Below are 27333 nucleotides of genomic sequence, written 5' to 3' on the forward strand. Positions count from 1 at the left end.
TAGGGAAAGCTAGAAGCACAGTTATGTCGTGGAATATATGGTATGTTGAGTGGACAGTATTCATAATTAATTATTAGCATTCGTAATTAATGGAATTCTAGGTGTTAAGGTCTTCTATCAGGAGGATGTAATGGCATTTGGTTTTGCTGATAAGTTCAAGACAAAATGAATATATGAGCCAGAACTTCTGTGGAGGAGGGGTGAAAAACAGTCAGCAAGGAGAATTGAGAATGCTTTGCATTATTTTTTTATCACAGGAAGAGTTAAGCAAAGATTATATTGATAATTTTTAAAAAATATATTTATTTGGTTGCACTGGGTCTTAGTTGCGGCCAGTGCGCTCCTTACTTGCAGCTTTCTGGCTCCTTAGTTGCACCACGTGGGGTCCTTAGTTGCGGCAGGCGGGCTCCTTAGTTGTGGCATGCAAACTCTTAGTTGCGCGATGCATGTGGTATCTAGTTCCCTGGCCAGGGATTGAGCCCGGGCCCCCTGCATTGGGAGCGTGGAGTCTTATCCACTACACCACCAGGGAAGGCCCTGTACTGAGAATTTTATCACCAAAGTCTAGCAGGGTGGGCTGCAAATATATCAGATTCATATAAGAAAATACCATTTGACTGGTTTGCAAAGGGATCCAAGCTTGTTAGTACCTCGTTCTCCCTTGTGTTCTCCACGTAGCTTTCCAGGACTCCACAAGTGCTGGCTGTTGTATTCAGTGCCTGGTGTCTACCTGGTGACCCTTTGGAGTTAGTCCAAAGGTCCATTCTGTCTGAGTTTTCTGTCTACTGCAGCTCAGTTCAGGCAGTTCTTGCTGGTCTTCCTCGTGTGGAACCTGATGGCCAAGCCAATTTTCAGCCAGAATGGCCAAGAGAACCACCAGGGGCAGCCCTGCCATGCCCATTCGAATCAAGTTCTCCGTCGTGTAATCTTGGTTCGTGGTATCTAGAGACATGATTAGAAGAGATGAATGGTCACTGGTCATGTTTTGTTCCGTCCCATCCCAAGAGCCCTGGAAAGGGAGCTCATTTCCCTATTTGTGGTTTCACTGGGACCCCCTCCTCCACACGTGCGTGCATTCATGAGCACCCTGCTTCATATTAAACGTAGGTCCAAGGGTGTGGTTCCCCGGGGAGTCTTGTAAAACGGGGAGGAGGTGGGTATGAGCATGTTGTGTTTGCTTTTCATTCCCTCCTCACGTGGCAGTGTCACTGACTGTCTAATCATATCCCTGCAACATCTTCATGGATCCAGAGTCTGAAAGTCTCTCGTCTACGTCATCTTCACCCCACATAACAATGTGTGTTCCTTTCTCTTACATGACAAAGGGTACAGGGTGGCTGGTATCTGGGAAGCAAGTAGGAGAAACATTTCAGATAAGCTTAGAGAAAATTTGGGACTTCCCTGGCCATCCAGGAGGTAAGACTCTGTGCTTCCACTGTAGGGGACACGGGTTCAATCCCTGCTCAGGGAACCAGGATCCCGCACGCCATGCCGCCGAAGAAACAAAACACGAAAAACAAAAACAAAGCAAGACAAAAAAACTAGAACGCAAAAACTTAGGGAAAATTTATCTCCACTATTGTGTGACCTTTCACTAGACATTTCTGTTCACTGAAGCTTTAAAAAGATTTCTCTGTTTGTTTTATGGACTTCATGGGCCTCTGTTCCTCTCAAGGATGTAATAAAATAGTGTGAAAGTACAATGCTCAGAAATCCTAGTAACTCTCTCCTGTTAAAATACAGAAATCAGTTCCAAGTGGATTTGGAGTTCCTAATTGCAAAGTGCAAAACGTTTCAAGTTTGAGAAGATAATACCACCTTGATGCTGGATAGGAGGTGATTTCTAAAACAAGATTCATTGATTATCTACTCTAAAGGAAAAGCCTAATGAATTCACCCCTCCTCCACTGTTTCCCAATTGTCCCTGCAACATTCATTGAAAAGACCATTCTGTCTGTATGATCTTACAGCGCCATGACTATCATATTTGCTTAGCTTGTAGAATGACTGGACAAGGTACGCAAGAGAGACAAGTGTGGTCATTCCCACTCAGCAGACAGCAGCTGCTTCCCTCTGCTGTAACTCTTTGTTTTCTCCCTCTGGGCAGTGATGCGTGCAAACAATATAAAAATTAAACTTTATTTTTTGACCACACTGCGTGGCTTGCGGGATCTTAGTTACCCAGCCAGGGATTGAACCCGGGCCCCTGGCAGTGAAAGCCCCGAGTCTTAACCATTGGACCACTAGTGAATTCCCTGAAATGAAGCTCTTGAGAGAGGTTTTGTTGTTTTGGTTTTTTCTTGGCTGCACAGCACGGCATCTGGAATCTGGTTTCCCGACTAGGGATGGAACCTGTGCTCTCTGCAGTGGAAGCACCGAGTCTTAACCACTGGACCACCAGGGAAGTCCCTCCATAGAGTTTTTTTAGAGTCTTCCTCAGTCACCCACTCCCAGTGGATTCTAGTATGATAGGTTAGTTTCAGGATTCTCAGCTGCAACTAAGCATGTGAAAAAGGAAGTGGATTCGTCAAAGCTTCTGTCTGGCATCTCCTATCTCAACAGCACCTGTTAATGTGACTCCAAACGTCGGCCTCTCCTTTCTCAACAGGCCACGTGTTTTCAAAGGACACTGGAGGACTCGAGAGGATGTGAAAGTCAGATGTGTTGTGGGTGAGAAGTGCTTCTCTCTCTTTCTCATTTTAAAAAATATTTATTTTATATTGGAGTACAGTCGATTAATAATGTTGTGATAGTTTCAGGTGTACAGCAAAGTGATTCAGTTATACCTGTGTCTATTCTTTTTCAAATTCTTTCCCCATTTAGGTTGTTACGTAGTATTGAGCAGAGTTCTCTGTGTTGTACAGTAGGGCCTTGTGGGTTATTCGTTTTAAATATAGCAGTGTGTACCTGTCAGTCCCAAACTCCCTAACTATCTCCCCCGCTTCCCCCCTGGTAACCATAAGTTAGTTCTCTAAGTCTGTGAGTCTGTTTCTGTTTCGTAAATAAGTTCATTTGTGTCATTTTTTTAAAGAAAAGATTCCGTATATAAGCGATGTCACACGATATTTGTCTTTCTGTGTCTGACTTACTTCACTCAGTATGACAATCTCTAGGTCCATCCATGTTGCTGCAAATTAGCATTATTTCATTCCTTTTTATGGCTGAGTAATATTGCAATGTATATATATACCACATCTTCTGCTGGAGAGGGTGTGGAGAGAAGGGAACCCTCCTACACTGTTGCTGGGAATGTAAATTGGTGCAGCCACTGTGGAGAACAGTATGGAGGTTCCTTAAAAAATGAAAAATACAGCTACCGTATGATCCTTCAATCCCACTCCTGGACGTATATCTGGAGAAAGACATGGTCCGAAAGGATACATGCACCCCAGTGTTCATTGCAGTGCTTTTACAATAGCCAAGACATGGAAGCAACCTAAATGTCCATTGACAGAAGAATGGATAGAGGAGTGCTTCTTTTCTCTTCGTGGTCCTCTGAGTAATGACTCTCTCCTGCCCCACTGTTCTTTCTTAGTGCATCTCTTTGTATTCCCGCCTGATGCCAAGGCCCTGAACAGTCAGCCAGAGCCCCGAGGAAGAGGACATACGTCTGGGAGGGGGTGCACTTACCTGTGACCACAAGCTCCAGGGCATCACTGGGGGCTGACCATACGTAAGGGCTGCCACTGTACCAGCTGTAGCATGTGTAGATCCCTGAGAAGCTGAGGTTCACAGGACCCAGAATGAAGTCACCCCAGCGTCCCCCGTTTTGGTGCTGTGACAGAACATCCCTTCTCTCCTTGCTCAGTGAAAATCTATTGAATGAGTTGTGTGCTGAACTGCACCGGAGGGAAACATTCTCCCCTGGCATCACCACAAGGCACCCATCAGTGGAGAGGGAGGGTTTGTCATACAAGCCTAAAAGAGCAGAGAGTGAGCTGTTAGCAAGATTTTGTGCCATTCCCCTGGATCCCCGCCACTCATGTTGGATCCATGCTAAGAGAAGCGAAGAGGCTGACATTTCCTGCTGCAGCGGAATGGGAGGTGGTAACATCCCATTTCGCTACTACAGGATCTATACTCTGTCCCCAGTTACTGTAGATAGAGCTGATCAAGCAAGCAGATGAGATGCCATCTTCGAGAGATAGCGATCTAGCCTCTAAAGCCAGAAGTGCCACACGATTCTGTTCCCAACTGCAGTGTGTGGGTTTCTCCCCACACCGCCGAGCAATTATGAGACCCCAGCTGGGCATCTCACAAGTCAACTCAATTGTTTATTTATTTATTTTTTGCGGTACGTGGGCCTCTCACCATTGTGGCCTCTCCTGTTGCGGAGCACAGGCTCCGGACGCGCAGGCTCAGCGGTCGTGGCTCACGGGCCCAGCCGCTCCGCGGCATGTGGGATCCTCCCGGACCGGGGCACGAACCCGTGTCCCCTGCATCGGCAGGCGGACTCTCAACCACTGCGTCACCAGGGAAGCCCAAGTCAACTCAATTCTGACACTCTCTCCCTGGCAATAACGTCAGATCCCCCAGGTTTAGGGCTCCAGGTTAAGAGCTCAGTCCTACAAGACCGCCCCCACTTCAGACGCCAGTCAAAAGTCTAGGTTGTCACCTGTGCTTCTGACTCAATGGCTATGAATCAGAAGTTCCCAGGTCCCAGTTCCTGGGTTCAATTTATTCGCTAGGGTGGCTGACAGAGCTCAGGAAACCAGTTTACTTACTGGATTTCTGGTTTATTATGAAAGCATGTATCAGGAACAGCCAGATGGAAGAGATGCATAGGGCTTCATTACGTAGGCACGACTCTTTAAGACTTTGGCCATTGGTGATTGATTCAACCTCCAGCCTCTCTGCCCTCTCTGGAGGTCAGGTGAGGTGGGGCTGAAAGTTCCAACTGTCCCATGACCCCTGGCAACCAGGCCCCCATCCTTAGGTGCTTTCCAAAAGTCACCTCATTAACATAAACTCAGGTGTGGTTGAAAGGGATTTCTTATGAAAATGAAGGCACCTTTATTGCTCACCGCTTAGGGAATCCCAAGGGTTTGGGGAGCTCTGTGCCAGGAACGAGGATGAAGACCAAATATATGTTTCTTAGTATAAGTCACAATATCACAAGCCATATGTTGGGGAAGAGAGGGAATGGCATCCAGAGAGTTTGAGGAGTTATGGCAGGGGCTGAAGGATATTCTTTTTATTCTTTGTATAAAAAGAATAGGTAGAAAAACCTGGAAACTCAGGGTGCAACCTTCTAGAAACACAGGGTTAGGCCACCCTGAGGACAGAGCTTCAAACTGAGGGCTGGACGCATACCGCAGGAGCATAACTCCTCACTCCTTAGGTGTGAGCTGCATATAGTGATTTCCTTCCATATGGAAAGGGAGGGTAGGAGGAAGAGTCATGTTACAGTGGAGAAGCCTGACAAACACCATCTCAGCCGGGTATGCGAGCTCAGCGTCAACAGCCATATTCATTGGTATAGTACGTACCCTTGCTATGATATGATTGAAAATGGCACTGGGGCTTCCCTGGTGGCGCAGTGGTTGAGAGTCCGCCTGCCGATGCAAGGGACACGGGTTCGTGCCCCGGTCCGGGAAGATCCCACATGCCGCGGAGCGGCTGGGCCCGTGAGCCATGGCCGCTGAGCCTGCGCGTCCGGAGCCTGTGCTCCGCAACGGGAGAGGCCACAGCAGTGAGAGGCCCGCGTACCGCAAAAAAAAAAAAAAAAAAAAATGGCATTGGGCCTTGATGGTCGTCTTCACCATGATCCATAGCCCCTGTCTTATCATGAGTAAAACATCAGACAACTTCCAATAGTGGGGCATCCTGCAAAATACCAGAGCAGCACCCCTCAAAACTGTCGAGGTCATCAAAGACAAGGAAAGTCTGAGAAACTTCCACAGCCAAGAGGGAACTAAAGAGACATGACGACTAAATACAATGTGGGATGGGATCCCAGAATAGATGAAGGATGTTGGGTAACCACTAAGGAAATCTCAATGAACTTTGGCTCATTATAATGTATCAGTATTGGTTCGTTAATGGTAAGGGGTGTATCGCACTAAAGGAAAATGTTCGCACCTGGGCGCTGGGTATGTGGGAACTCTCTGTTGTATCTCCTCCATTTCCCTGGAAAAATAGCATCTCTGAAAAAATAAGCAAGGAAAAAAGAGCTGAGGGTCAGAGACAAGTGACAGCTCACCTGTCACTACCAGCTCCAGGGCTTCACTGTGCACTGACCAGCTGTACTGTTTTCTGTATCGGCACTGATAACGTCCTGCAGTATTTGTATCCATGTGTTTAATGACAAACTCAGCTGTCTTCTGAAATCCCAGTTTCTTCGCCACCACTTTGTATGTGGAGTTTCCCAGGATCTCCAGTTGGTACAGGTAAGACTCAGGAGTTCCGCTGCACAGGATCTTCACAGACTCATTCCAGGGAATCACAGAACCGGGCGTGGCAGATATGGTAGGAATGGAAAGAGTCCCTAGAAGAAAATAGAGCCCAGACTCAGGTGGCCTGCCGTGGAGAAGCCATACTTCTTTCTTTCACTATGGGGGGAACAAATAAATTAAGGTGTGATGGACTTTATATTTACTCTCTTTAAAATACTGTTTTTAGTATTTTCTAATCGTGGTAAAATAAAATGTGTTACATAAACATAAAATTTACTATTTAAGCCATTTTTTTTGGCAAGGGAGGGGGAAGCTGGGGCGAAGTGAGAGTGGCATCGACACATACACACTACCAAATGTAAAATAGATAGCTAGTGGGAAGCAGGAGCAAACCAATTTTAAGTGCACAGCTCAGTGGCATTAATTACACTCACCATATTGTGCAACCATCACGACCATCTAGTTTCAGGACTTTTTCATGATTTCAAACAAAAGCCCTATAACCATTAAGCAGTAACTCTCCACTTTCTCTTTCCTTAGGTCCTAGTCACTTCTAATTGACTTTCTGTCTCTATGAATTTCCCTATCCTACGTACCTTGTGTCAGTGGAATAACACATTATTTGTCTTTCTGTGTCTGGCATATCTTACTTCGTGTAATGTCATCAAGATCCATCCATGCTGTAGCCCATGTCAGACTATCTTTCCTTTTTATGGCTGAATAATATTCCACTGTTTGTGTAGACCACGTTTCACTTACACATTCATGTCAATGGCTATTTGGGTTGTTTCCACCTTCTGGCTATTGTGAATAATGTTGCTATGAACATGGGTGTATAAATATCTTGTTAGAATCCCTGCTTTCAGTTTCTTTTGTTATATATATGCAAGTGGAATTGCTGGATTGGATATTTAGTTTTTAAGAACTAAAGGATTTTTTGAGGAACTGAATTCCTTCCTTTTTATATATATTTTTTATTCAGGTGAAATTTACAAAACGTAAAGTTAACCATTTTTAACGTATGCAATTCGGTGGCATTTAGTACATTCACAGTGTCATTCAGTCATCACCTCCGTCTAGTTCCATTTTCATTGCCCCGCAAAGGAGACCCCATCCACGTTAATCCTACCCTCTCTGCAGCCCCTAGCAACCGCTAGTCTGCCCGGCAGTTTGTTTGGTGTTTTGTCACCATGGTAATCCTTATGAGAATGCAGTTCTGCTCTTCTCTCTAACGTCAGTGTGCTGAAGCTCGGGGAAACCGTGCCCATTGCTCAAGACCACAAACCGAAGAGTGGTGCAGCCTGGTCTGCAAACTAGGACTGTCTCACTCCAGCTCCTCTGCAGATGGGGGAGAGCTGTCTCTCCTGCAGCAGTTAGAGAATGCAATGTGTTCCGCAGCGGGAGAGGCCACAGCAGTGAGAGGCCTGGTGTACCGCAAAAAAAAAAAAAAAAAAAGTAAGGAATCAGGACTTCCCTGGTGGCTCAGTGGTTAAGAGTCCGCCTGCCAATGCAGGGGACATGGGTTTGAGCCCTGTTCAGGGAAGATCCCACATGCCGCGGAGCAACTAAGCCCGTGCGCCACAACTACTGAGCCTGTGCTCTAGAGCTCGTGAGCCACAACTACTGAGCTCATGTGCCACAACTACTGAAGCCCAGGCGCCTAGAGCCCGTGCTGCACAACAAGAGAAGCCACGGCAATGAGAAGCCTGCACACCGCGATGAAGAGCAGCCCCCGCTCGCCACAACTAGAGAAAGCCCGCGCGCAGCAACGAAGACCCAACTCAGCCAAAAAAAAAAAAAAAAAAAAAAAAAAAAGTAATGAATCAAGGAAAGTGGAGACTGGGGCCTTCATATAGAGTCCAAATACCTTTTTTATCCCCCATGATCACCTTCATCCTCATCATCACAGGTAACACACTTAGCAAATACATAACTTACTTTATTTACACGGTTTATCTCGATTAAGCCTCACAATGATCCAATGAAATAGATTCCATTATTATTTGTATTTCTCTTTTATAGATAAAGAAATTGGTTCTGAGAGTTGAAACTACTTGCGTAGAGTATCTCTAAGGCAGTGTCCCTTTAAATGAAGCAAAGTGGATAGAAGTGGGGAGAGTGAGGTTGTGAAAGCAGGCACATTTGATATAGGGAGGCTGTTGGACAATGGAAGATGGTTCCCGACTTTCTCATCCCTGCAGTCATGAACATTCAGTAAGATGCACATCTCTGATGGACAGTCAGCCTAACAGAGGCGAAGGCTAAATCCAGGTCTGAGCACGATGAGCTTGAGGGATCCCAAGATACCAAAGTGAGGTGGAAGTTATGCAAGGGAAGCACAGCTGAGACAGCCAGAACAAAGAATAAAATTGGAATTCATCTGGGCTTTAGACTGTTTCTCCTGCTCTTCTATCCTGGAGCTGCCATGAGGATATAGGGGGACTGGAGGAAACTTAGGGGAACACCTACCATCCTGTGCCTGAATCTTCTGGCCAAGACAGAGCACTGGAAGAGAGACATTCATGGAAAACTCAATCCGCACATTTCCAGTCTTTATTATAAATCACCCAACATAATGACATACAGGTGTCATTTTCTAAAATGATTTTATTTTTTGGCCCACACCACGGGGCATGTGGGATCTCATTTCCCAGACCAGGGATCAAACCCACACCCCCTGCAGTGGAAGTGTGGATTCTTAACCACTGGACTGCCAGGGAAGTCCCACAGGTGACCTTTCTTTCTTTTACAGCAAACATAGTAAACAAGACTCATCTTTTAGTTTTATCTTCCAGATTCCAGCCCTGAGGCTCTCATCTGTAGGAACTCTGGAACCACCATGGCTCTCCAGACAGCATGGTGTGGGTTGAATGAACCCCACAAGGTCAACTTTACCACTTGATCACGGAGCCTTACAGGCTAGCATGGAGTTGGGACTTGGGCAGATGCAGTTACAGATACCTGGGCAAAGACCGTCTCTCTCCACTAAGGAGATGATAATCTTCTCGGCAGCTCCTAAAATCACTGAGTTCTCATGTTGAGAGAGACCTTGACTATTTGGGGATCCCCCCATCTTTCCCTGTAACCCACTTGCATTTGAGGACTCACCGAGGCAGAAGAGGGTGGTGTCTCTGGGGGCCATGGTTCGACACAGCCAGCCTCAGCCCTGTTAGCTGCTTGATGGTGCACATCAGCAGATGACAGATTCTCATGAGACAGTAAGATCCACAGGAAATGTGACAGCAGAGTTCCTCATCAGAGAATTTCTACATCTATTGCTCCACAGGAATGGTTCCTTCCCAAAGAACTTCATTCTGGGGAGCTCTTGGGTGGAGTCTAAGAGGAGATCAATCTCCCTGTTTGTGTTTCAGATGAGAAGTGAGTGTTTTCCTTAACCAATGTCTAATGGGGCTCAAATCCTTCTTTGGACAAGATCCCACATCTAAATGGAAGAGCTTGGGACAGAATATTAGATGGGTGCCATACAGACAGAGGTATTTCTTCATTGATCCATCAGTCAAAAGCCAAGTGACCTTGGCTGTTACGGATCCACATGTCCTCCCCGGAATTCATGGACCAAGTTTGGGCTCAGTCAGGCGGGCAGTGTACTCTTATGCTTTGGATTATCTCAATGCCAGCATGCAGAGGAATTTTTTTTCAGGAGGTATTCACCATCTCTAAAGAAAGAACGTCCTATATCTGTATCTATATTTAAACCTGTAATCTATAGATAGATGATGGAGTGATAGAGAATATAGATTAGATAGATAGGTAGGTAGATAGGTAGGTAGGTAGGTAGGTAGATAGACAGATGGACAGACAGATAGACAGACCGATAAATTTGGTTACAGATACCTGGCTATTACTAGTTATTCAAGTATGAGAAGTCAAATATTTCACACCAAACTTTCTACTGGCTGTCTCATTTTCATTGCAAGGCATCGCTTTTTTTCAACTTTATGGAGGTATAATTGACATAACATTGTGTAAGTTTACGTGCACAATATGTTGATTTGATACGCTTCGGTGCTGCAAAACGAGGTCCATTGTGGCGTTAGCGAATGCCTCTACCACCTCACATAATTGCCATTTCTTTTTGTGTGTGTGTGGTTACATCTACTCTCTCAGCAACTCTTAAGTATAGAATACGGTATCGTTAATTATGCTCACCATGCTATACATTGGAGCCTTAGAAATTATTTATCTTTTTTTTTGCGGTACGCGGGCCTCTCACTGTTGCGGCCCCTCCCGTTGTGGAGCACAGGCTCCAGACGCGCAGGCTCAGCCGCCATGGCTCACGGGCCCAGCCGCTCTGCGGCATGTGGGATCTTCCCGGACTGGGGCACGAACCCGTGTCCCCTGCATCGGCAGGCGGACTTTCAACCACTGTGCCAGCAGGGAAGCCCTATTTATCTTTTCTTAAATAAATTTATTTACTTAATTTATTGATTTTTGGCTGTATTGGGTCTCTGTTGCTGCACGCTGGCTTTCTCTAGTTGCGGCGAGCGGGGGCTACTCTTCGTTGCGGTGCACGGGCTTCTTACTGCAGTGGCTTCTCTTGCTGCCAAGCACGGGCTCTAGGTGCACGGCTTCCGTAGTTGTGGCTCACGGGCGTAGTTGCTCCGCGGCATGTGGGATCTTCCTGGACTAGGGCTCGAACCTGCGTCCCCTGCATTGGCAGGCGGATTCCTAACCACTGCGCCACCAGGGAAGCCCCCAGGTTCATGTTCTTTTTGACACATCAGAACCCCTGGTAGGAGGTAAAAATTAAGCAGTAAGGCAGGGACTACAGCACCTCTCAGCGTCCATCCAGCCTGTGCCTGTGGATGGGGGGCAGGGCAGGGGCTCATCTCCTGCCATGTCCGTGCCTTCTCCATGGTCCCTGCTTCCACGGGGCACCCCTGAGACTGGCACTATGAACACTGCCCCCTGCTTATGTCACTCCGGCCTAGTGGTGGCACCAGCATCCTGCCCTTACCTATTGCTGGGTAGCCTCACTTCCCCTGTTTGGTTTCCTAACTTATCCTTCACCTGGATACCTGTATTGGTTACCTATTGCTGCTGTAAGAAATTGCCACAAACATGGCGGCTGAAAAGAACACAAATCTATTATTTTGTAGTTTTGGAGTCAGAAGTCTGACACAGGTTTCACTGGGTTAAAATCGAGGTGTCAGCAGGGCTGTGTTCCCTTCTGGAGCTCTAGGGGAAAATCAGTTCCTGTGCCTTTTCCAGCCTGGAGAGGCAGCTCGAATTCCTTGTGTCATGACCCTGTCCTCTGTCTTCGAAGCCAGCGCTGGTTGCTGGGGTCCTTCTCATGCGCTATTACTCTGATGCTCACTCTCCTGCTTCCTTCTTTCTCTTAAATGGACCCTTGTGATGACCCTGAGCCCACCTGGATAATCCAGGATAATCTCCCCATCTCACGGTCAACTGCTTACCAACATTAGTTCCATGTCCAATTTCGTTTCCCTTGGAATGTAACATAACACATTCATAGATTTGGAATATTATCATGTGGACATCACGGGGTACAATTATTCTGCCCACTCTAGTACACAATTTCCTGCATTAAATACTCTTTTATCTAAAATACTTGGAGCATTTCCTGTTGTTCTGACTGGACCCTGACTGACACTTCCACCAGGAAACTTTGGGATTAGGAAGATGGGCTCAACGGGTAGCCATCCTGGACAAGAGCTCTCTGACCTGTGACCACAGCTCGCTGGGTGCCGACCACACAGAGGGGAAGTGACTGTAATAACCGTGACATCTGTGGGTCCCTGCATGTGCTGAGGTCACAGGGCCCATGAGGAAGCTGTTCTGAAATATTATGTCTGGGAGCCCAGGGACGTGGGCTCCATCATCCTTGTACAGGCTGAACCTGTCAAAGCCGAGATGGGGGTCTACTGCAGAGTCACATGCTGTCCTTGAGGAACCATAGGGTTCGTCCGGGCTGACAGGGAGGGCTTGTCCTGACCACCTGGGGGAGGGGAAGACACAGCTTAGAGAGGAAAATGGGGAGCCCCCTGCCCTCCCTGTGCTCACAGCTTCCTCCTCCTTCCCACGTCTCTAAGCCTCCTTTCCAAACCAGGGGAACCCATGCACCATGGAGATTCCTGCGCCACAGAGACGTGGCATCTCCTACAAGAAAAACATCTGCTGAGAACTTTGAGCAGGTGCCGACTAGCGGACTCTTACTACATGTTGATAATGTAAAATTAGTTGCATAAAACAAGACAATGAATAGAAGAGTAACCTGCGTTGAGTGAAATGATGTCAGCTCCCACGAGAAACACACGACACGATGGAGCCTACAGCACAACATCCTGGAATCTCAGGGGCGTGGTATACGGTTCTCCCCCTCTTCTGAAAGCAGGACAGCAGCAGTAGTACCCCGCAGTGCCTCCTCTCATGGAACTGCTGGAGAACTTGAGTTATTGCCTTGTCCTCTGAGGGTCTGTTGTTTCTGGCATTGCTTCCTTCCCTCACTCTAGAGATACACCAGTTCCTCCCAGACACGCTAGGTCTGAGCATCACAGCCTTCTGTTGGTGCCCTAGAGCCTGGCTCAGCAGAGGGAAGAGTGTCTAGGAAGGGTTTCTGGACCAGAATCGGGGGCTAGACTTTCCTGGGCCCTCACTTTCGACTTCCCAAGAGACTCACCCTCATATTATTATGACTTCCCACCGTCAACCCATCACCCTACCTTCTGTGCTATATCCCCTCCTATTATAGGAAGGTCTTATTTGAGGCGGATGGCAACCCAAGGTTTGTGGAAAAGACTCACCCCCTTGTGCCCGGATCCTCTGGACCAAGAAGAACCCTGGAAAGAAAGACTTATGAGGGACAGTCCATCTCACGTAAGACCTGGCCCCCCACTCCTGCTTCCACCTGGCCTGGGAGCCTCGTTGGCTAGGACTGTGCTCAGCTGAAGATGAACTCAGCCATCAAGGTCCACCTTGCCCCCATGGAAGCAGGGCTCTCTTCTGCGGAGGACTCAGTGTTCCAGCCCAGTGTGTCCACCAGGGTGTTCCCTGCCTTCCTTCCCTTCCAGGACCCACCAAGACACGCCAGGCTGGTGATGGTGGGCAGCACAGTACTGCTGCTGAACAGAAGGCGGTGACCCAGCAAACCTGAAAAGCACACGGGATGTTATGATGGCGGCCCAACTAGTGTCGTGTACGAGTTGACCACAGGACGGAGAGGTGACTCATTCAGGCTCTTCCCTTAAAAAAGTCAGTGTGGGGGGCCCAGCCGAGGGAGGAATTGGGCTTCCTGGAAAATTTTCGGACTAGAGCTGTCTCTTCAGATCATTTAACAATGGCCAGGCTTGAAACGTAATCTCTGACTCAACCCACCTATGACTACATTGTTAAGTTTACCAAAAATTTATCCTGCAATATCTAATCTGCTATTACCTTGATACATTGAATTATTTTCTTTTTTCATATTGGATATGATTTTCGTAGAATTTCTTATTTCCTTCTTTCCTACGTTTAAAAAAATTCCCAGACACTTCCCTGGTGGCGCAGTGGTTGAGAGTCCGCCTGCCAATGCAGGGGACACGGGTTCGTGCCCCGGTCCGGGAGGATCCCACATGCCGCGGAGCGGCTGGGCCCGTGAGCCACGGCGGCTGGGCCTGCGCGTCCGGAGCCTGTGCTCCGCAAAGGGAGAGGCCACAACGGTGAGAGGCCCGCATACCACACACACACACACACAAATTCCCAAACATTATATTTTATCTTTAATGCTCAACCATCTTTATGATACCCATAGTAAAATTTCTTTATTGAAAATGCTAATTTTATGATTTTTAAAAATTTATGGATTTCCTTATACTGTATCATCTTTTCCCTGTATGTATGTATTTCCAAGTTCCTTGAACACCTAACAATTTTTAAAAATTGACGTATAGTTGACTTACAATGTTATATTAGTTACAGGTGTAGTACACAGTGATTCAATATTTTTTATAGATTACTCACCATAACAAAGTATTGTCAAATATTGACTATATTCCCTGTGCTGTACATTATATCCCTGTGACTTATTTATTTTACAACTGGTCATCGGTATTTCTTAATCCCTTTCACCTATTTTGCTCCCTGCCACCCCTCTTCCCTCAGGTAACCACTGTCTGTATCTGTGAGTCTGATTCTGTTTTGTTATATTTGTTCATTTGTTTTGATTTTTAGATTCCACACATAAGTGAAAACATATAGTATTTCTCTTTCTCTGTCTGGCTTCACTAAACATAATACCCTCCAGGTCCGTCCATGTTCTCTAATGGCAGGATTTTGTTCTCTTTTAAAAATTGAGGTATAAGTTGATTGACAATATTATATAAATTTCGGGTGTACAACATAGTGATTCACGATTTTTTAAAGATTAACTCCATTTAGTTTATTGTATGTAGTAGTTTGTGGGCTGTTTGTGAAGACACTGATTAAATTAGAAAATAAAAAATTAAGGGTAAGGTTGGAGAGTTCTGCAAAAGCCACCTTCCTGAGTGTATTGTGTACTAAGAATAGATGTGTGGTTTCTCTCCAGAAAACGACGGGTGCTAAGAAAACGTGTAAGCACGAGGTGATACTCTTAGAGTCTGGGTGAAAATATATCTGGCAGAAATTTTCACGGAGTTAAGAGGTGATAAGTCCTTCCAGGAAGAGATTCTGCTTGTTACTTACATTCCACTAGGTATGGTCATCTCGTAATATTATGTTAAGTAGCATCACTACCTGTAGGTCTCTTCCATCCGACTGAGCTCTGTGAGAATATGGATTCTGTCTTCAAATTGGCGTCGTCAATCTAGAACAGCTATTGTGTTCTACATCGATGAAAGTGTCATATATTTGCTGTGTTCTGTGTGGCAGTGAGCAGATATGTGTGGTTTCTGAGCACTTGAATTTTGGCTAGTGTAGCCGAGGAACTGAATTTTAAAATTTATTTAATTTAATCTAATTTTAATTTAAGTACCCTTGTATGGCTAGTGGCCACCATACTGGATACCTCAAACAGGATACACTTCATCTTTTTTTTTTTTTTAACGTACTTGCATTGCTTTTATTTTTATTTTTTCATGCAAAGACATTTTATTTATTTATTTATTTATTTATGTATTTAAACATCTTTATTGGAGTATAATTGCTTTCCAGTGGTGTTAGTTTCTGCTGTATAACAAAGTGAATCAGCTATTCGTATACATATATCCCCATATCTCCTCCCTCTTGCGTCTCCCTCCCACCCTCCCTATCCCACCCCTCTAGGTGGTCACAAAGCACCGAGCTGAGCTCCCTGTGCTATGCGGCTGTTTCCCACTAGCTATCTGTTTTACATTTGGTAGTGTATAAACGTCAGTGTTACTCTCTCACTTCGTCCCAGCTTCCCCTTCCCCCTCCTTGCGTCCTCAAGTCCATTCTCTACGTCCGCATCTTTATTCCTGTCCTGCCCCTGTATAATAACACATATGTATGGAATCTTAAAAAAAAAAAAAAAAAAAAAAAAAAAGAAGGTTCTGAGGCATTTTATTTTAAATATAGCAGTGTGTACATGTCAATCCCAAACTCCCAATCTGTCCCTCCCCCCACGCTGCCCCCCGGGTAGCCATAAGTTTGTTCTCTAATCCTGTGAGTCTGTTTCTGTTTTGTAAATAAGTTCATTTTATACGTCATCTTTGTAAAATTTTACGGAATAGTCGTTGCTGTCATTGTTTTAACTGAATAGTTTGAAGGATCAACTGGCAGACTTTCTAGATTTGCTTCAGTGGAATTTCAGAAAAAGGATGATAATGATTGGCTATCCAGTATGTGCGGTGAGTGCAATAAAATCTCTGGAAATGGCTGGATAGTTACAATAGAGTCCTAGAATAGCTGGGAGATGACTAAGGGGTTGTGGGATTTTGAAGACCATCCTACAAGTCTTGAGACTCCACTGTTAGCCTCAGAGCTGGGGGGCTGGGTTTGAGGAGAAGGAAGAGTGTCCATGGAGGAGCCCCTTTAAAAAGAGGTCCAGGTCCTTGCTTTGTAACACTCTGTGTGCTCAGAGCCTGGGGCCAGGTCAGGTCTCAGCATGGTCTTGGTTTACATTGAGTTCCACGTAGATACTGGACTCAGCGGAGGAGGACGTAGGGCTCAGGGGAATGGGAGTGAATATTCTCTCTGAGAGAGTGCAGCAGTTCATGTGGGCATGTATCACATCCTGTGTGTCTTCTGCTGTAGGGTCCTGAGAGAAGGGTAAGAATGATGTACTGAGACGTGATATCTGAAGGCAGGAGCATTGGATATGTGGAAGGGCTCAAGTTATGGTGAGGGTTTGGGCTGGGAGGATTCACCTCGCCGTTCATCATTCGGTCTTCCATGGGCTCTGGTTCCACAATGGCAGCATCTGCAAATGGAAGCGAGTCAAGGCTTTCGGGGGGATTCTTCCAGATCCCCACACCTTTGACAGGGACACCAAAGCCAGGAAAAGGTAGTGGTGTGTCCGAGGTTGCTCAGCCTGTCTACCCCACTAAGTCAGAAAAACATCCCATATACAACCCCAGGCGTACACTGACTCTCTGGATCCTGTACAAACCCATGGATCCCATCCTACATCTTCTGTTGTAGACCATCCTCTTCTGCAAGTTAGCAGATTCCTCAGCACGGAGGAGCATGTAGGGGAGGAGGAGGGATGGTTGTAGGTTGAAGGAAAGGAGGGGATCCATGGGTCTCTGGGAGATGTTCCATCAAGGATCTCAACAACAAAAATCACAGTTTAACCGACAGGAAATGGAAATGCAATCATAAACTTATTTATGTATTTATTTTTGGCTGCGTTGGGTCTTCGTTGCTGCGCGCGGGCTTTCTCTAGTTGCGGCGAGCAGGGACTACTCTTCGTCGCGGTGCGCTGGCTTCTCATTGCGGTGGCTTCTTTTGTTGCGGAACACGGGCTCTGGGCGTGCGAGCTCAGTAGTTGTGGCTCCCGGGCTCTAGAGCACAGGCTCAGTAGTTGTGGCACACGGGCTTCAGCAGTTGTGGCTTGTGGGCTCTGGAGCGCAGGCTCAGGAGTTGTGGTGCACGGGCTTAGTTGCTCCACGGCATGTGGGACCTTCCTGGACCAGGGCACAGACCGATGTCTCCTACATTGGCAGGCGGATTCTTAAGCACTGTGCCACCAGGGGAGTCCCGATGTATCATATCTTCTTTATCCATTCATCTGTTGATGGGCACTTAGGTTGTTTCCACGTCTTGTTTATCATGAATAATGCTGCGATGAACATGGGGGTGAATATATCTTTTCAAATTAGTGTTTTTCTATTCCGTCGATAAATACCCAGAAGTGGAATACCTAGAGCATATGGTAGTTCTATTTTTAATTTTACAAGCAACCTCCATACTGGTTTCCACAGTGGCGGCACCGGTTTACATTCCCACCAACAGTATATGAATAATAGCTTTTCCCCACATCCTCACCAACACTTTGTATTTCTTGCCTTTTTGATAATAGCCATTCCACCAGGGCCAAGGTCTCATAGTGGTTTGGACTTGCATTTCCCTAATAATTAGTGATGTTGAACATGTTTTCAACGTGCCCATTGGCCTTTGTATTGTCTTCTTTGAAACACTGTCTATTCCCTTCCTCTGCTCATTTTAAAATCAGGTGGTTTGTATTTTTGTTGTTGAGTTGTATGAGTTTTTTTAAAATATATTTTTGTTATTAACCCCTTATCAGATACATGATTGGAAACTCTCTCTTCCCATTCCATAGGTTGTCTTTTCATTTTGTCGATCGTTTCCTTCACCGTGCAAAAGATTTTAGATCGATGTAATCCCATTTGTTTATTTTTGTCTTTATTTCCTTTGCCTGAGGAGGCAGATCTAGAAAGATATTGTTAACATCAGTGTCAAAGAGCGTACTCTGTTTCCCTCTAAGAGTTTAAAGTTTCTAGCCTTACATTCAAGTCTTTAACGGATTTTGAGTTGATTTTTGTGTGTGGTATGAGATAGTGGTCTATTTTTGGTGTGGCTGTCCAGTTTTCCCAACACCATTTATTTATTTGTTTGTTTGTTTATTATTTTTGGCCGCGCCACGCGGCATGTGTGATCTTAGTTCCCCGACCGGGGATCGAACCCGCGCCTCCTGCATTGGAAGCACAGGGTCCTAACCACCGGACCGCCAGGGAGGTCCCCCAGCACCATCTACTGAAGAAGCTATTCCTTCTCTATTGTATGTTCTTTGCTCCTTTGTTGTAAATTAATGGTTCATATACGTGTGAGTTTACTTCTGGGCTCTCACTTCTGTTCTTTGATCTGTGTATCTGATTTTCTGCCGCTGTGATACAGTTTAGATTTCTGTGGTTTGTGATAATAGTTTGAAATCAGGGAGTGTGATACCTCCAGCTTTGTTCTTTTTTCTTAAGCTTGCTCTGGCTCTTTGTGGTCATTTCTGGTTCCGTGGGAATTTTAGAATTTTTTTTTTGTCCTATTTCTATGGAAAATGTGCTTGGGATTTTGATAGGGATTACACTGAATCTGTACATTGCTTTAGGTAATATGAACATTTTAACAATGTTATGTTCTTCAACACAGAAGCACAGAATAGCTTGCCATTTATTTGTGTCTTCAGTTTCTTTCAACAATGTCTCATAATTTTCAATGTACAGGTCTCTCACCTCTTTAGTTAAATTTACTCCTAGGTATTTTATTATTTTTATTGCAGTTGTAAATGGGATTGTTTTCTTAATTTCTCTTTCTGCTAGCTCATTTTTAGTGAATAAAAATGCGACAGGTTTTTGTATATTGATTTTGTATCCTGCAACTTTACTGTATTTGTTTATACTTTCTAATAGTTTTTTGGTTGGAGTTTTTAGGGTTTTCTATGTGTAAAATCAAGTCAACCAGAAATAGTGACAGTTTTACTTCTTTCTGTCAAATTTGGATGGCTTTTATTTCATTGTCTTGCCTAATTGTTTTGTCTAGGCCTTCCAATACCGTGTTAAAGAAGAGAGGTGAGGGTGGGCATCCTTGTCTTATTCCTGATTTTACAGGGTTCGCTTTCAGTGTTTCACCACTGAGTATGATGTCACCTGTGGGCTTGTCATTATGGCCTATATTGTGTTGCGGTAGGTTCCTTCTATACCCACTTGAGTAAGAGTTTCTGTCATAAATGGGTGTTGAATCTTGTCAAATGTTTTCTTCTACATCTATTGAGATGATCGTATAGTTTTTGTCCTTCATTTTGTGAATGTGGTGTATCACATTGGTTGGATTATGGCTGTTAAACCATCCTTGCCTCCTTGGAATGAATCTCACTGGATCATGATGTGAAGTCCTTTAGTGTAACATTATACTGAATGGTGAAGAGATGAATTCTTTTCCTCTGAGATCTGGAACAAGAGAAGATGCTCCCTTTCCCCATTTTTATTCAGCATAGTAGTCGAAGTCCTAGCCACAGCCGTTAGTCAAGGAAAAGAAATAAAACGCATCCAAACTGGACACAAAGAAGTAACTATTTGCAGATGGCCTGATACTATACACAGAAAACTCTAATCCCTCCATCAAAACCTATTAAAACTAATAAATGAATTCAGTAAAGTTGCAGTAAAGTATACAAAATTAATATACAGAAATCTTACGCTTTTCTGTACGTTAAAAATGAACGATCAGAAAGAATATCAAGAAAGCAGTCCTGTTTAAAATTACTTCCAAAAGAATAAAATACCTAGGAATAAATTTAACCGAGGAGGTGAGCAAGCTGTGTTCTTAAGTCTATAAGGCGTTGAAGAAAGCAGTATTTTTTTGGATATGTCTCCTTAGGCAAGGGCAACAAAAGCAAAAACAAACAACACGAAAGAACAAACAAAACAAAACAGAAACAGACTCATAGGTACAGAGAACAAGCTGGTGGTTGCCACAGGGGAGTGTGGGAGGGGGGAAGGATGAAACATGTAAAGGGGATTAAGAGGCACAAACTTCCAGCTGTAAAAGAAATAAGTCATGGGGATGTAATGTACACATAAGGAATATAGTCAATAATACTGTAACAACTTTGTGTGGTGACAGATTGTAACTGGTTTTATTGTGGTGATCATTTCATAATGTTTAAAAATATCAAATCACTGTGTTGTGCACCTGAAACTAGTGTAATATTGTATGTTAATTATAAAGCAATAAGAAAGAAATTCAGTGAGAAATTACCGGTTTTCCAGAAGACCCTGTGACTTCCATCTTGAACTAAAGCTTCCAGCATCACCATACAGATTACCACCCTAATGAATTACATGGAAGCCGTTTCCTTCTTTTACTATAGGGTCAAGCTTAGTTATGCCTCCCTAAATAGTAAATCTTGTCTCCTCTTGAACATTATGTATGTAATGGAGTAATATTACAGTCATGCTTCTTAAAATTTTCTTTTATTTATTTAATGCCATGTTTCAAAACTGATCTGTATTCTGTCTGTAGTTTCAGTTTGTGAATTTTTACTGCCATGTAATATTCCATTGCATATATATAAACCACAAATTTTAAAAAATTAACAAAAACATTTATTGTAGTATAGTTGATTTACAATATGTCAGTTTCTGCTGTACAGCAAAGTGATTCAGTTATACCTATATATGTTCTTTTCCATTATGGTTTATCACAGGCTATTGAATATAGTTCCCTGTGCTATACAGTAGGACCTTGTCGTTTATCCATCTTATATATAAATAGTTTGTATCTGCTAATCCCAAACTCCCAATACCTCCCTCCCCATTGGCAACCGCAAGTCTGTTCTCTATGTCTGTGAGTCTGTTACTGTTTCATAGATATGTTCATTTGTGTTGTGTTTATTTATTTATTTGGCTGCACCTGGCCTTCGTTGTGGCACATGGGATCTTCACTGCCGCGTGCGGGATCTTCTTTGGGGCGTGCAGGATCTTTAGTTGCGCATGCGAACTCTTAGTTGCAGCATGTGGGATCTAGTTCCCTGATCAGGGTTCAGACCTGGGCCCCCTGCATTGGGTGCATGGAGTCTTAGCCACTGGACCACTAGGGAAGTCCCTTGTGTCATTTTTTAGATTGCACATGTAAGTGATATCATATGGTATTTGTCTTTCGCTTTCTTACTTCACTTAGTATGATCATCTCTAGGTCCATCCACTTTGCTGCAAGTGGCATTATTTCATTTTTTTTCTTTCAAGTTTTTTTTTTTTTAAAGAAGATGTTGGGGGTAGGAGTTTATTAATTAATTAATTTATTTTTGCTGTGTTGGGTCTTCGTTTCTGTGCGAGGGCTTCCTCTAGTTGTGGCAAGTGGGGGCCACTCTTCATCGCGGTGCACGGGCCTCTCACGGTCGCGGCCTCTCTCGTTGCAGAGCACAGGCTCCAGACGCGCAGGCTCAGTAGTTGTGGCTCACGGGCCTAGTCGCTCCGCGGCATGTGGGATCCTCCCAGACCAGGGCTCGAACCCGTGTCCCCTGCATTAGCAGGCAGATTCTCAACCACTGCGCCACCAGGGAAGCCCTCAATTTTTTAAATAGATCTTTATGGGAATATAATTGCTTCACTAATCATTGTGTTAGTTTCTGTTGCACAACAAAACGAATCAGCCATATGCATACACACGTCCCCATATCCCCTCCCTCCCATCTTCCCTTTCCCACCCTTTTCCATTTCTTTGTCTGAGTAGTATTCCACTGTGTGTGTGAGTGTGTGTGTGTGTGTGTGTGTGTGTGTGTGCACGCGTGTGTGTGTGTATATATATACACACACATACGACGTCTTCTTTATCCATTCATCTGTCAGTGGACATTTAGGTTGTTTCCATGTCTTGACTGTTGTATATAGTGATGCTATGAATATAGGTGTACATGTATCTTTTCGAATTACAGCTTGTCTGGATATATGCCCAGGAGTGGGATTGCTGGATTATATGGCAACTCTATTTTTAGTTTTTTGAGGAACCTCCATACTGTTCTCCATAGTGGCTGCACCAATTCACATTCCCACCAACAGTGCAGGAGGGTTCCCTTTTCTCCACACCCTCTTAAGCATCTATTGTTTGTAGACTTTTTAATGGTGGCCATTCCGACTGGTGTGAGGTGGTACCTCATTGTAGTTTTGCTTTGCATTTCTCTACCAGTTAGCAGTGTTGATTGTCTTTTCATGTGCCATCTGTATGTCTTCTTTTAAACCACAAATATTAATTGTGGCATTGATGTCTATGGTTTTTGTCTAAAACTATTCTCATGAATGTGCTCTGAGTCCAAGCTCACATTGCTCGCCGTGGGACAGAGAGATGAGATGTTGGGGCAACGAATAGTGACTTTATTCAGAAAGCCAGCAGACCTAGAAGATGGTGGACTAGTGCCCCAAAGAACCTTCTTACCTGAGTTAGATGGGTTTTTTTTTGTGGTGGGGGTCAAACAGTGTTTATTAAATGTACAGTAGCCCTTGCCCCATGGGGAAGAAAATTCCAGGGAGAACAGAGAATAATACAGATTAAACACCCACCTGTGCATTCACACTTTCTCACACACACACACACACACACACACACACAAAGCGAAGGAGGTGTGGCTGGTTGTTGCACACTTTTTGATGCTGGAATCCTTTGTTCTTGCAGCTGTCCATGTAGCTCTGGTCATAATGTTCCTTTAAACCTCCAACAAGAAAAGGTTACTCTCTGTTCTGCAACTTTTTATCTCTGTATGTATGAAGTGTTATACCTTTAAAGGTCAGGGTCTTCAGAATGGGCTATTCTGTATATTTCAAGCTATAGGCAACGTTCTTTTGCAAAGGTTCATGACTGAGCACAGGCAACAGAGCACAAGGGCTGGAGCTAAAGGAATTAGGTCCAATATGGAGTCAGGTTTCTTCTCCTCTGTTACAAACGTATCATATGCATATGCACACACTTTCCTCTAGGGTACACCGTTATGGGCTAGAGACGTGTGTCTCTTCCTTATAATGGATAATTGTTATCTACTTTCCTCATTGACTGTTAACAATTTGAACTCCCACCAGTTACATATTGGGATTCTAGGCACTCAATATTTTTTCCCACAGTTAACATTGCCATTGTTTTCTATTTACCTTTAATGTGGATGTAATAGGATTTTGGTATCATGCTTTCACTATCACTGTGGCATGACACTGAGGTGGAAATTACCATAAATTTTAAACTCTCTTTTTTCAATTAATTAATTATATGTTTTTGGCTGTGTTGGGTCTTTGTTGCTGCGCCCGGGCTTTCTCTAGTTGCAGCGAGCGGGGGCTACTCTTTGTTTGCGGTGGCTTCTCTTGTTGCGGAGCACGGGCTCGTGGCACGCGGGCTTCAGTAGTTGTGGCACGTGGGCTCAGTAGTTGTGGCTTGCAGGCTCAGTAGTTGTGGCGCACGGGCATAGTTGCTCTGCGGCATGTGGGATCTTCCCGGACCAGGGCTCAAACCCGTGTCCCCTGCATTGGCAGGCAGATTCTTAACCACTGCACCACCGGGGAAACCCTAAATTTTAAAATAGAAGATGACCTGCGTGTACACTGAGATCATCAGTGGGTGTGCTGCAGCTGGTTTTACTCACTTGCACATTCCAGCTCTGCATACAGTGCATTCCCACCGGCACCTTGAAGTTGACCAAAAGAGAGTATTTACACCAAAGAAACAGAGGATTGCCACAGTTAGGGCTTTTGAAAAAGTGATACATTTTTAGAGCCATTTTAGCAGCACACCCACTGGCTGTCGCTTCAAACACCATCGTGCTCATTCAAACACCTCGTGTTTCTGGAGAAACTGTACACTAGGTGTTGTCTCGTGAGGAGAGAATAGACTGATGGGTCCAGGAAAAGTTTTAGGGAATAGTTTTAGATTTACCTGTTCCAAACTGTTGACTGTTTTCACCCATTTATTCAGTTATTAAAACAGAGTCTGTGTTCTGGGATGAACGAATAAGGGTCAATGACACACATTAGCGAATGTGGAAATTAAAAAGGAAGAAACATGTGTTTCATGATAAGTGAAACAGAACATGAATATGTATAAATGTAAGGACCCAAACCTGCTGTGTGCGATGTGCCTCACGTCACAGGGGTGAGAGGGGACGGGGCAGTCAGGGAGAGTCATCACTGGTGGGGAGGGAAGGCACCATGGTAACCGAGGCCCAGTCCTCCACAGGGACTCCTGGACCTTCTCCTGCACCCACACCATGTCTCTCCCTCCCTGGTCAGACAGTTCACACAACACGTGCTGCAGATTCTCTTCCAGAACCTCCTGGGCACATAAGGTCATGTCCAGGGCCCCACCACTCGGGACGGTGCACGGTTCCCTCTTGTGTTCAGCTCCTGGCTGCATCTTGGGCTCCTCCGTGGCCATGTTGAGCCTGAAAGAGCAGAATCCCGAGGCCCAGCAGGATTGAGCCGGCCATGCCCATCCGGATGAGATTCTCCACTGTGTAGTCTTGGGGGTGTGAGGGTAGGAATTCTGGACAAGAGATCACAAGGTCAGAGCAGATCCCAGTCACTCCTGAATCCTGGATGTCCACCCAGCGTACTGGTTCCTTTTGTTCTGTCCTCGACAGGACAGAAACTCGGAGCCCAGCCCCATAACTGAGGATTTCTTTTACTAATCACTGCTGGCGTCTGACTTGTTTTGTGGCGGGTGGATGGTGTCAGCTGCTCACGAGAATCGTAAAGTGAGGGTGTGAGTGCGGAGTTGGGGAGACACGAGCCCTTCTCCTGGGTTCTGTGTCCTCAGTGCCTCCAGTTCTCATATTACAGCTCTACACGGTTCCTTAATGAACCCTTCCTCTAATGTGCCAGCTTCCCTCTGCTCTCATTGGATTCTCTCAGCCTCCATGTGCTCTTTGAATTCAGAACCTGCTTTTGAATCACTTTGGAACAGAGTTGGCTGTGCCCCCTGTGCTCAGGATTAGTGAGAAAAGTGGTCTCTTAAGACAGAAATAATTGAGTGCTGTGTGTTCTGTGTTCAGTCTGAGATTGAACCCTATAATCTTATTCTCCTACTTCTGGGAGATCCCACTGATTCAACAGCTGAGGACCCAGGATCCAGTGATGAGACTTTGGAGTCAGGGGCCATTGAATGTCCTCCTCTCTGGAGGCCCACTGTGTCCCCTCATTCATTACTACCTCAGACATTTCTGGGGACAGAGCCCTGAGCTGACTGAGTCAGAGAGGACAGGGTCAGGGTCCCTCACCTGAGACCGCGAGCTCCAGGGGGGCACTGGCGTGTGACAGCAGGTAGGGGTTACTGCTGAGTGAGCTGTAGCACCTGTAGGTCCCACTGTGCGCTGAGGTCACGGGACTCATGGAGAATTCGGCCTGGTAATGCCCACCTCGGTACTTTGATCTATAGTAACAGTGATATCTCCCTGCATAGTCCTGTGTCATGTATGGGATGGAGAACTTGCCCTTGTCCCTGGGCTCCAGTGAGGGCCATCTGTCCCAGGGAACTGAGCTTCCCTCTTTATCCAAATGGAGCACCCAGGCCCCCCAGGGTCCACTGACACCAGATGGTCACGGGGCTCCCCCAGGGGATCACAGAGCCTGGCTCAGCCCAGATGGTGGGTTTGGGGAGGGTCCCTGGAAGGACATCAGAGGCTGGGTCACAAGACATCCTCAGCCCACGGTCCCCAGCTCTCAGCCCCCAACCTCCCGGACTCCCCCTCCTTCAGCCCAGAACTGCTGTTCCCCACCCCATTGCCTGGGGTGGGGCCCTTGTCCCCATGAGCAGGAGGGAGCTGGGACACCTGGGGACAGACTCACCTGCCTGCACCTGGGTCCTCAGACCCACACTCAGCCCTGGAAGAGAGACCCCTGTGAGAGGTTCGCCCTGAATCCTGAGCAGCGCCTCTCCTACCCGTGAGCCTCCTGAGTCCTGGGGTCTCCTTAAAGAGCAGCCTGGCTGTGGGGAGGGGTCCCTCCCTGGCTGGGGCTTCCCCTCCCCCTCCTCCATCTCACCGAGGCAGAGCAGGGCCGTGAGGCTGGGGGTCATGGCGTCTCGTCCCTGTGGTCCAGGCGGTGCAGATAGAGGAGACCACGGTGCCCTCAGGACGGAGACCCGAGGGTGTGTCCACTGGGAGGCTGGTTCTCCCCGTCACGGGGCTGTCACGTCAGCAGCCCCACAGGAAGGGGAACTGCCCCTCCCCAGGAGCCTGGCTGTCATTCCCATGACAGACCCGGTGTCTTCCTGAGACGCCCCTTCCAGGTGAGGGTGACCCGAGCACGTCCTTCCCTCTCAGAGCCTCCCCGTTGGGTCTCCTTCGTCCTCAGCCGGGTCCATCAGCAGGTCCCTGTGGGGTCCTCACCATGGACAGGGGTCCCCCAGGCCCTGGCGATGCTTCAGGGAGGATGCAGGTTCCTGCTGCACCGCGGAGCTCAGATCAGCAGAGACACACGTTTAACATCTGCCTACAGCTCCGTGGAGGTCAGTGTGGCGGTGAGCACAGAGGAGAAGTTCGGGGAAATAAGGAAGGAAACATGCCTGCTCCCCTGGCCCCAGAGTGTGGCTTTGCTCTGTGTCTCAGCCCCCTTCAGGGACTTCTCCCTTTTTCTTGAAACAGCCTCCACCCCACCTTCCTGGGAGCAAGCCCCTGAGTCGTTCCTTCCTCCTCGGTGCCCCTTGATCCTTGGACAGGGCTCCGTCCTCCCCGTCCTGTCATCCTGCCTGGAAGCTAAGGGGACCTTGATTTGAGTTAGAGGTCTCAGTTTGAAGGAAAACATCTCTATTTAAATCTGTCCCCACTGCTCTTGTGACCGTGAGGGCAGTGCCCTTTCTGAGCCTGAGTTTCCTCCTCTGCATGTTGTCACGAGCCCCACTCCTCAGAGTGGCTGTGAGCTCAATGGTGTCAGGTTCATTGCACGATCACCATTGTTAATTTCCAGAGCAGGTGGCAATAGCAGTGGATGGGACATGAAAGGATCCTGGGCTCAGACTCCACGGCAAAGTGGGTGATTGTGGTGCCCACCTA

General features: G+C 46.1%; 1 protein-coding gene across 1 annotated transcript; it reads right to left on the reverse strand.

Moving 5' to 3' along the window:
- Nucleotides 1–712: 712 nt before the first annotated feature.
- On the reverse strand, nucleotides 713–26357 carry FCAR (Fc alpha receptor). The gene is given in 10 exon segments (XM_007468051.1): nucleotides 713–942; nucleotides 3631–3918; nucleotides 6203–6487; nucleotides 8865–8900; nucleotides 9504–9554; nucleotides 24717–24827; nucleotides 25561–25855; nucleotides 25857–25945; nucleotides 26129–26164; nucleotides 26324–26357. Coding segments are annotated over 10 exon segments (1455 nt in total).
- Nucleotides 26358–27333: the final 976 nt, after the last annotated feature.

The sequence above is a fragment of the Lipotes vexillifer genome, unplaced genomic scaffold (genome assembly GCF_000442215.2).
Source record: "Lipotes vexillifer unplaced genomic scaffold, Lipotes_vexillifer_v1.1 scaffold1223, whole genome shotgun sequence".
In the NCBI taxonomy this organism is placed as follows: domain Eukaryota; kingdom Metazoa; phylum Chordata; class Mammalia; order Artiodactyla; family Lipotidae; genus Lipotes; species Lipotes vexillifer.